The 11,032-nt window shown below is 43.5% G+C and overlaps 1 protein-coding gene across 7 annotated transcripts in view; it reads right to left on the bottom strand.

The window, feature by feature from the left end:
- The window catches only part of ANO5 (anoctamin 5), a 97,134-nt gene extending 88,383 nt beyond the window's left edge, over positions 1-8,751 (bottom strand). For 2 of the 7 annotated variants that reach the window (XM_078782198.1, XM_068099833.2), the window contains exons 1-2: positions 8,527-8,751; positions 976-1,070 (exon numbers count right to left, since the gene is read on the bottom strand). In XM_078782198.1, coding sequence (XP_078638324.1) covers positions 976-1,070; positions 8,527-8,587 — 156 coding nt within the window. In that variant the 5' untranslated portion in view covers positions 8,588-8,751. The remainder of the gene's footprint in view (positions 1-975; positions 1,071-8,526) is intronic. The other 5 variants (XM_078782197.1, XM_068099828.2, XM_068099832.2 and 2 more) reach the window with 3 other exon arrangements.
- Between the last annotated feature and the right edge of the window lie 2,281 nt (positions 8,752-11,032).

The raw sequence follows: 11,032 nt of genomic DNA on the forward strand, positions 1-11,032 counted from the left end.
TTAGGACATGGCTTATGAAATTTTCTTTCAAACTTCTCTCTAATTTCTTTGCATTTCTTTCCTTGAATACGCAATGTTACCACCATCACACGTTCTTGTACATTCATATTCATGGGGTTCTGCAATAAAACTCAATAAAAATCGTTATTTAACTGAAATAGATAGGGATTTTATAAACACCCTGTACTATCTATGAAAAGGAGGAGCTGCTCAAAAGTTCCCCTAATCTGTAAAAATAAAATAAATAAACCTCATTTATTATGATTTTTTTTTCACTCCTGCAAAATAGAACCAAGTCCATCCAATCATCCATTCCTGAGGTTTCTTCCTAGTGTAGATGTCAGGCCCAGAACACATCACATTCCATGCACATTTTTAATCTTTCCCAGTAAGCTCCTTGTCCATATGCCTCCATGCATTTCCATTGAGGATAAGCAAAAGAGTAGGATGGACAACAAATTAGATGGTCACTGAATTATCCACGAGCTAGCCTCAACTAACTTTTCCTGCGGCCCATTTCAAAATGGCGAAGGTTGGCGGGCGACGTTAAAAATAAATAAATAAATAAATAAACAAACAAATGAAGGAAATGGACAAAAGGTAACAGCAAGACCACACAAGTCAATCAGATGTAACAACCTGGTTTCTATCTTTAAAAAGATATTCTCCCATTTTGTTTGCAAGTATTTTTGGTAATTTATCCAAGGCCGGTCTCACAATTGTATTACTATTTGGTGTCAGAGCTTTGTCCATTAATGACACCAGTTAAGCAAATTTTCTTACACTTGAAGATAGTACCAATAATGTTCCAAAATGTATGTTGGATACAAAACGCAAGGTATACGAGGATGAAAAGGAAGGGAAGAGAAAAAGGGGACAGTAACAATCAAATGAAAGACTCAGGGTACCATGTGCTCAATAGCTTGAAAGCTCCAGCACATACACCACCGACTGGGAGCCACACCGTGGTCATACCTTTATGGTCAAGGAAGTAGAACTGTTCATAGACTGGCCATCGTCTATCGCACCGTAGTGAGGAATCGTGCTGGGTTCAACCGTGGTGTCATCGCCTGCAAGGATGGAGACACGTGATCCCATTAGAAACAGCAAATCCAGCAAAACCAACTTCAAAAATAAAAAGAAAATAAACTATAAAGCATCTGAAAATGCAAAGCCTGTCCGCATCCGTTTGGATCCAGACATCTTCTTCTTCTTCCATATCCTTTTAATTAACGAAAACAGTTTAACAAAAAATACAAAATGAAAATTGAGTTTATGCAGCCTTGACCTTTCAGCTTTAGATCTAAAAAAAAAAGATCAGCTTCAAGCTTTTGGTTGGTGAACCAATTCTGTGAGAATTTTTTTTTTATTATTTACATACTCCCAAAAGAAAAAGAAAAAAGAAAAAAAGAAAACCAATCGACTCATATCTTTTGATTAGTGAACCAATTCAGTGACCCGATATGCAAATTATTTAAATTTCAGGTCAATCATGTGAAAATTTGTGATTTTATGCAACCTTTTGACCTTTTGATCAAAAACAACTTCAAGCTTTTGGGTGGTGAAACAAGTCTGACCCAATATGCAAATTCTTTAAATTTCGGGTAAAATGGGGTGAAAATTGGCGATTTTACGCAACCTTGACCTTTTGATCTAAAAAAAATATAATAATAATCAGCTTTTAGCTTTTGATCAGTGAACCAATTCAGTGACCCAATATGCTGATTCTTAAAATTTCAGGTCAATCAGATAAAAACTGACAATTTGTATGTGACGCTGACCTTTGACCTTTGAACCAAATTATTAATTTGCCTTCTCCAAATTCTCATAATAAAGTTTTGTTGAAAATTTGATGACAAAATTAAAATGGTAAATTGAAATTTCAGGTCAATTGCATGAAAATTGATTTTATGCGATGATGACCTTTGACCTTTTGACAATTATTAGTTAACTTGCCTTCTCCGTATTATCATAATAAAGCTTTGGTGAAAATTTGATGACAAAAGCTCAAATGGTAAATGTTACAGCCCGGACAGACACACACATACACAGACACACAAATCGACACAGAAGTGATTGCAAGCCCGTCTCCTGATGTGCATGGGACCCATCAATTTCGGCAAATGCTTTCAACCTCAAACCCTCAACTCCCATAGATATTAAATCAAATTCCTTCATAGATCTGCTATGTGCTCTTCTTGCACAGCAGCTCGTTTGAGATTTTACCAGAAACTGCTGCTCACTTTCATCAAAATGTTGAAAAAAAAAAAAAAAAAGGTAAAAAGACTCGAGCAAGAGAACTTGAAACAGAAGGCCATTTGGGATCAAGCACGAGCCATATCCACAGCAAGAATTACCTTGATCTAATCAATGAACAAATTTTCTATGTACCTTTTTAAAATGGTTATCAAAGGCTCATTGAGGAGCTTGCATATGTATCACAACATTCTGAAACATCAAAGTACTTTGACATTGATACTGATGGACAAATCAAAATATGATCGATTTCAACTTGTGATCCCAGCATAACGAGCTGTGTGCTCAGATGGGAACTAGAAACAGCATCAACCCTATTCTCACCATGATCTTAGCATCCACAACAATTACATTATTGCATTAACCTCTTGACAAAATTTGCCCAATATACTGGTTACACAATGGCCTGTTTTTTGATGTGCATCGTGTAATCCTTCATGTCCACAATATAACAGCAGAAGGAGCCGCTGGCTTTATGTCCTCTTTAAAGGACAGTGCTTGGCGATGCAGTGCCCCCTGGCAAGTATCACACCAGGATTTCTTGCCAATGATGGTGAAGCGAGCTTCAGAGTAATTGCTGAACTATTTGATGACATTGTAAAGAAAGCCATCGTGATCATTTGAGCCATGTACAACACACAGTGGATTCCATAATGCATTTGGTACAGCAACTGCACATGTCCAGTAAAGGACGCCCACAGCTCATGCTTTAAATGCATTGGTGTCAAGGTCCGTTAAATCACAATAGTCCAGCAACTTTCTCTAACTGTTGTTGAGCACCAACAAAAAAAATCTACATGCATCTGAGCAAGTAGTGTTCACCTAAGATAACGTCATAAATATCAATGCATGAGCAGAAGCCTGTGGTTAAAATACAATATAAAATAATACAACAGATTTCAAATTTTCAAATACAACAGATTTCAAATAATACAACAAATTTCACCACCATCTCTTATCTTCCCCCATCCAAAACCTTGATCTTTTCTACCCCTGCTAATTTCACCCAAAATCCTCCACTTTTTTTTGAAATATCAACTTCTGTCCTGGAAGTCCTTGGTGTCCTTGTGTTTTATACCTCTCCGTCCCCCCCCTTCCCACGACTCCTCCCCTCAAGCCCCCTCCCTCCCACACTTCTCCCTGCTCTCAAATGTTGTGTTTGTGTGCTTCCCCTTCTCTCCCCATATTGTCTTCCGCTCCCTCTTTTTATATATTTTGTTTGTCTGGTTGATTTGTTTGTGAAATAAATGTTAGCTCTTTCACGAGCCTCGATTCAGTATACAAAAAAAAAAAAAAAACAGAAAAAGGAAGCGTTATATTATTGTGCTGGTTGAAAGCTCAAAAATGGGATGTTATACAGTTCTTAACGGCAAAGACAAAAAACGATATTTTTGTGAGTGATTGAAGCACCGGTCTATTGCCCATACATACAGTGCCTTCAGAAAGTATTCACCCCCCTTGACTTTTCACATTTTGTTGTGTTACAGCCTGAATTTAAATTGACCTTTCAGCTTTTCATTTTTAATTATTTTGTAAAAATTGCAAAAACAATTCCACTCTGACATTACGAGTACACCCACTCACTACGGGAACGGCAGGAAGGGTCATTCCTCTCTGGTACATATACATTGCAGTAGATCTACGGTCAGGCCTCAATGACATTGAGGGAGGTGGGGGGGAAAAAACAAGTTGAATGTTGGATCATTTTACTCAATAATTTTTTTTAAGAAGATTTTTTTGTGTGTGCTATTTGTTTAATCAGGTTTAAGTTTAATTTAACTTATTTGTTTAATCTCTTTATCTATTATTCGGACTTAGATGAAGATATGATCACATTTTAGGTCAAATTTAGAAAGAAATACAGAAAATTCTAAAGGGATCACAAACTTTTTCTCACCACTACATATGCCTTGCGATTTGCCCGAAACTGGTCCTACCTCAAGCACCCACACCCACATGTTTGTTGCACCAAACCCACCATAAACCCAAACTGCACATGTAGCAGTCATTGTGGAAAAGGAACAGGGATAGGGAAATGGCTGTACTTGGAAGTTGTAGCCAAAATCGGCTTGGCGGTCTGGCCAGCTGGTTTGACTTATGTCGAGTTGACTTCCTGCAAGAAGCTTGCCTGCCTTAACTCAAACATCACCTAACATTCCCAGGTGCTGTATATTGCTTAGGAACAGCGATTACAGGCTGTGTCAGGTCTTGCATTGATCATGACAGTCGTGGGTTCGATTTCAGACCTTCGTCTATTAATCTCAGGCATCAGGCCCACAGATAAAATCCCTTAGCTCTCTTGCGATTAAAAAGGCATCAAAACTTCCTCAATTCAGATCAACTCAGTCAAGGATCAATTGTTCAAACCATCGTTAATCATAATCAGACAATTAGCTATATTACGAGCACCCCAGGGCTGGCTCTTCTTTTGGAAGGATGGATCCTTAAAGTCTGCACAACTGTCAATGCACACAGTTCTTATCTTTGGAATACAGGGAGAGGGTGTGTGTGGAGTACAGGGAACATTCATGGGTGTGCCCAAAGAGGGACAAAACTCCCTTATTGCTGCGTCATCAGTTACTCAACAAGTCAAACATTCCAATGGGAAAATTAATCGGAGATGTCACAAGACCAAAGAAGGAAGCGATTATTCAGAGCATTGGCATCTATCTGCCTGCTTGTGGAAAATTTGGTGTTTTTAACTAAAAATAAAAAATTACATCAGTAAACAAAAGCAGTTTATAAAAAAAAATATTTTTTTTTTTTGTATTTTTTTTGTATACAACATCGAGGCTCGAGGCTGTAAGAGCAAACACTAATCACAAAAAAAAAAAAAAGGACACATATAACATAATAAAGGGAGCAGGAGACAAGATGGGGAGGGGGAGGGAAGCATACAAGTACAACAGTAGAGAACAGGGACATCGGAAGATCTGTGGGAGGGAGAGGGCTTGGGGGGAGGAGGCACGGACAGTTGAGGGGGGGGGGGGGGGGGAGAAGTAAAAAACACATGGACACTGCTAGGACTTCCAAGAAAAATGTTGGTATTATGCTAAAGCATCTATGAATTAAAAACAAAATAAAATAAACAAATAAAGAAAAAGTACAATCAATAAGGTGTGTTTGTAATGCGGAGAATGCGAGATAGCAGCAGCCTTAAATTATAAATTTAATCCAGTAAAAATAACAATAAATATTCAATAATTGATGAACACTCAACCAATATGGCTGGTGTGCGCGTCTCTTTCACCCCGATCCTCGCCCTTCTGCTAACTCCCCCCAGCCGACCCCTCAATCTTTATCCTTCCAGTTGTATTATCTTTCTGGGACAAAGCAAACAGACAACTTGAGTTGACAATGCAAGTTAAACTGTCTATCTCATACAGCAAGTTTTATTTATTTATTTTGGTGAAAAATGGTGGATTGGCACCGAGGCTAATAAAACAACATCACATTGGCTCCATAATACACCTCTGAACAGACTAGACCAGTGGTTCCGGATCCTTATCCCTAGGGGCACGAGAGGCAATTGGCAGGTCTGTGGTGAGAAAAGTAGGAACAGCCTCTCCGCGAAGCCAGATGGATGACATCACGCGTCAACAGCAACCATTCGTAGAAACTACATGGTTCATCTTGCTCGTGTCTGGAACCAGAACCATAACCTCCACATTAAGAGGCTCATTGGCACCATTATAGACCTACATGGAGATCCGTAAAATTTTAAATAACTTCCCACACCATCAAGTGCCCTCCTCTCCCCTCTTATAACTTAGGACAAGCACCTTGGCACTAAATCCAGACCATTGTTGGTACAACTAAAAATACACCTTTGAACAGACGAGATATCAACTAATCTTATCCACCACCTGCATTTGTCCCACCCCGAATCCTTCATTTGTCTATCTCCGTCTATTTTGTCCTTCGCCCCTGCTGTTGGTGTCCTCCCTGCCCTTCTCCCCCTGTCTAGTCTTTCTTCCATTCCTTTTGTGTTGTTTCGCCCCAACTCCTTTGTGTTGTTGTACCCTAAAAGCCTGGACTTGGTATATAAAAAATTCAAAAAGATCGTGTCATTTGCCGGTTTATGATTGCACAAAAGCAAAGGACAAGGTGTGTCAAAGTCCAAATGTCACGATTTGGAATTTCGTGAAAGTTCTTGAACAAAGAAGGTGGATCGAATGTCTCCTTTTGAAAGAATAGGGCTGGGGATGCCACAACGAATGCTGCGTTTCCTCTTGCATTCTTCGACTTACAGATACACGTGCAACAAATGCTGTGACAACTCACCAAAAATACTTTCACACTGACGTCCCCGTAATTACTCGAGACACAGCCCTCCATCGTATGAAGCTACCCATGCATCTTATATCACATGGGGGAGGTAGGGGAAAGGCGAGAGGATCGTGTAGGGAGGGGGGCAAGGGTGAGAGGATCGTGTAGGGAGGGGGGCAAGGGTGAGAGGATCTTGAAGGGAGGGGGCAAGGGTGAGAGGATCGTGTAGGGAGGGGGCAAGGGTGAGAGGATCTTGTAGGGAGGGGGAAAGGGTGAGAGGATCGTGTAGGGAGGGGGGCAAGGGTGAGAGGATCATGTAGGGGGACGTAAGGTGAGGGTCGTGTAGGGAGGGGGGCAAGGGTGAGAGGATCATGTAGGGAGACGTAAGGTGAGGGTCGTGTCGGGAGGGGGGCAAGGGTGAGAGGGTCACGTAGGGAGGAGGGCAAGGGGGAGAGGGTCGCGTAGGGAGGGGGGGACAAGGTGAGGGTCGTGTAGGGAGGGGGGCAAGGGTGAGAGGGTCATGTAGGGAGGGGGGCAAGGGTAAGAGGGTCATGTAGGGAGGAGGGCAAGGGGGAGAGGGTCGCGTAGGGAGGAGGGCAAGGGTGAGAGGATCATGTAGGGAGGGGGGCAAGGGTGAGAGGATCATGTAGGGGGACGTAAGGTGAGGGTCGTGTAGGGAGGGGGGCAAGGGTGAGAGGGTCACGTAGGGAGGAGGGCAAGGGGGAGAGGATCGCGTAGGGAGGGAGGGAGAGGGTCGCGTAGGGAGGGGGGGACAAGGTGAGAGGATCGTGTAGGGAGGGGGGCAAGGGTGAGAGGATCGTGTAGGGAGGGGGGCAAGGGTGAGAGGATCGTGTAGGGGGGGGGGGGGGGAAGGTGAGAGGGTCGTGTTGGGAGGAGGAAGGGTGACGGGTCGTGCAGGGAGGGGGAAAGGTGAGAGGGTCGTGTCGGGGGGCGGCAAGGTGAGAGGGTCGTGTTGGGAGGAAGGGTGACGGGTCGTGTAGGGAGGGGGCAAAAGTGAGAGTGTCGTGTATCGAGGGGAAGGGTGAGGGGGGTTGTGTAGGGGTGGGGAGGTGGAACTTGGATGGTGTTCCGCAATGGAGAGATGAGGGTGAGGATGAGGAGTTGTGTTGGAGAGATACGTGTCAGAGGAGTGAGGTGAAGACGTGGGATTAAACTGAGATGTTGTCTTTTCACAGAACTGTATATTACCGATGGAGGGATCGTAATAAGTCCTTAAAGGTGTACGGTGCACAGGTGGCCCCTCAGGGACGTGAATGGCTCAAGGCAGACTCTACAAGTACAAGTACAACGGAAGGCAAGGCGTCATCCAATGGCTGACTGTGTCGGAATGATCGAGTAATGAATGCATGCTTGGGAAAGAAGCCAGAATCCGAACGACGCAGGCCAAACAAAGCAAGTAAATAATTACATTACACTTAGTAATACAGTATACCATCTAGAAGTAGAAGCACCTACGTACACGTACCGGGACCCACTCCCGGCACATGCGGAGACAATGAGCTACCAAACTCGCCCGGGCGGTCGTGACCTTCCTTACCAACAATGTCATCACATCTGGGATTTGAAATCGCCATCGCTCAATGATCTAACATCCACACATTGGACCCCGAGTGGACCGTTCGGTACGAGATCCTTCATCACGTGACCCGGGGGTCCACGGCTACGATCATTTTATATTTATTAAACAATTAAAATAAAGACAGTTCAGGTTTATAAAGTAAATATAATTTCCTCAACTCTGTAATCAAATTCGCACCAGCCTAATTAAAGATCACAGCCGGGGTACAATTACCTATTAATTGGAATGATCAATCGGACCATTTATTAACCACAGTCGGACCGACCGACTGGTACAATGTATATTGGCGTATTTCGCGTTGTTAAGGAATGAATAACCGAATGAATCGAATGAATGAGTGCAAAATGATTTAATAAATGAACCTCGCCGAGCCGTAAACTGTAAAGAGATGCTCCACTGACCATCGGGAGGAGATGGTTTGAGTTCGATGGCGGTATCGGTATCCTCGATGACTGGTTCCATGGCCGGTTCCACGGTAGTTCGTGTGGCGTTGACATCCGCCGAGGCAGTGTATCCTTGCCTTGAAAACAAACGAGCGGGAATGGACGCTCGATATCAGATCGCACACATTGTGGGTGCGAAGAAAGTGGAGGGCTTTGTCTTTGTGCGCGTGTACGTCAGTGCGTACACGGGCAGGGATGGGCGGAGCGAGATGGCTGGATGGGCGGAGCGAGATGGCTGAATGGGCGAGGCGACATCGATGGGCGGAGCGAGAGGGATCGCAGGCAGTGGAGCTCTGCACACTTACATCTCAGCTGTGCACTGCAGCCTGGGTTCGAATCCCGACCCAGCTATAAACTGGCATCCTGTTGTTTCGCAGGCAGGGCGACGCATCAATGTGTGCTGCGCCGCTGGCCCTCGGATGGACATTAAACTGGGCGTCCGACCTGCCTTAGTTGTCGACGTTGATTCCGCGTGTGTCCCTCGCAAACACGTCGGGCTACGCCAGCACCCTGGGCGACTTCAACTTTCTCAACTTGAAAATGATGCAGAATCTATGTCCAAAGGGGAGTGCTAGGTTCGTTAATATAGCACTGGCATGCCTGTCGGTATGTAAGTTGTTATGGAAACGTGAATTTCTCATCTCGAGTTTCCAGCGACGTCATCATGCAGATTCTATGTCGTGAGACCCTCGGCTTTGATTTTATCCATCAGGACAAATGTTGTACCTCTGGTTTGGGTAAATCCAAAACTACAGCACTTTTGGGCCCTCTGCTGCTGCACTATTACTTTTTGTCCTATCATCTAGTAGTAGTTTCTACTATGCGACCATTAAACACATTCACCCACCATTCATTCACTGCAACAGTCATTCACCCTGCTATTTAGCTCAATCTTGATCTCATTCACACAGGTTGAGAAGCACAGGTATAGATAATTATCGTTTACTCTTGAATGAGTGATAATAAGACGATTTGGGGTGGAGCCAGGTGATACCTCCTTGGGAATGTGATACAACAGGTTTGTGACGTCCCACTGCTTTGATGGCCAATGATATGAAACGTCTTCATCTGACTTTACCCTCCCATTAGCTAAAGGCAATGTCACACTGCACACCACGAGCCACGTTGCACAATATTATGCCCAGGCTGTAGTTAATACAATACGAGTGATGTTATTTGTGTTTGCACACCGTTGTGGCTTTCACAACATCTTGGATAATGTTAAAACTCAAAACAATTTGTATCAACTGCATCATTATAGGTTAACTGGATGGTTTTCTATTAATAGCACTGTTTGGAGGAACACAATGTTACATTTATGGAGGAGGGTTTAACTGTTTCATTTAAAGCCTTAGATACCATTTGTTTGTGTAAATTTTTAGGACATATTGAACCCTGTAATAAGTACATGTGTTTACGTTTTAGGACAAGATGTCTGCCTCGTGCCGCCAAGAGACTGCATTGTAGACAGGTTAAGGTCAGGTCCTCAGCGGGTGACCTGCGCCCTGGTCCTACCTCCCTTCCACTGTTCCAGTGACATTGCTTCTGTCTGAACCTTCCGTCTGCCTACGGTGCTGTGAGCTCCGTCCCTGGTTGTGTGGTGCTGTACCCTGGTCCTCCACCATTGCCTAAGTTCATCCAGTGTCTTCCCCCAGCTGTTTCCCCATTTCTTGTGTGAATGACTGGTGTGCATGCGGGCCCATAATTGGGGAAGATTTCTCTTGGTGTTTCATATAATGAGTTGTCTTGTAGGTTCGGGATTGCTCCATTTTTCAGGGGTAGATGTTCGTTGGGAGTAAATTTCTCATGTAATAAATAATCATTTATTTCTTAAAGAGACGAGGTTTGCACTTTGTGCTGACATGACAGTGTGCGCCTTGTGATGACATCACAGGAAATTCAACAATATTAATGGCCCACCTTCAATCTCTTGGCACTTCAGCATTCTCACCTGCACATCCTCCCACCCAGTCCAAGCCCCCTGCTGTGCCTGTCCTACTGCCTTTCCATATCCCTTATCGTCCTCCTTTCTTCTCACCTCCTTCTCATCCATCTTCCACCTTTCTTTCACACATGCCTTTCCCCATAGATCATGCTTCGTCCACCCATTTCCGACTCGCCTTCTTCTCTGGGAGAGCATTCTTCAACACTGGATCACTCAGATCGCACACCATCATGAAGTCCCACACCATCACCACCTTGTATGTTAAGGTTATTGATGTTAAGGGAGACCTGAGTTTTCCACCCTGACCATAAAAATTGCATCCGTGTCTGAAGGAAGCGGTGCCATTTGCCAGTATGTGTGCAATCCATGTAAGTTACAGAACTTCCAGATGCTGACAACTTTAGAACCCATTAGAATTACCCTTTATAGCCCTCTAGAATTACACTTTAAAATTAAACATGATAGGTTAGAAAGGTTCTTCTTCATTTTTGATGGATGGATGGAAGGAAGGCCAAATAT

This window comes from Myxine glutinosa, chromosome 7 (assembly GCF_964187855.1).
Source record: "Myxine glutinosa chromosome 7, kmMyxGlut1.1, whole genome shotgun sequence".
In the NCBI taxonomy this organism is placed as follows: domain Eukaryota; kingdom Metazoa; phylum Chordata; class Myxini; order Myxiniformes; family Myxinidae; genus Myxine; species Myxine glutinosa.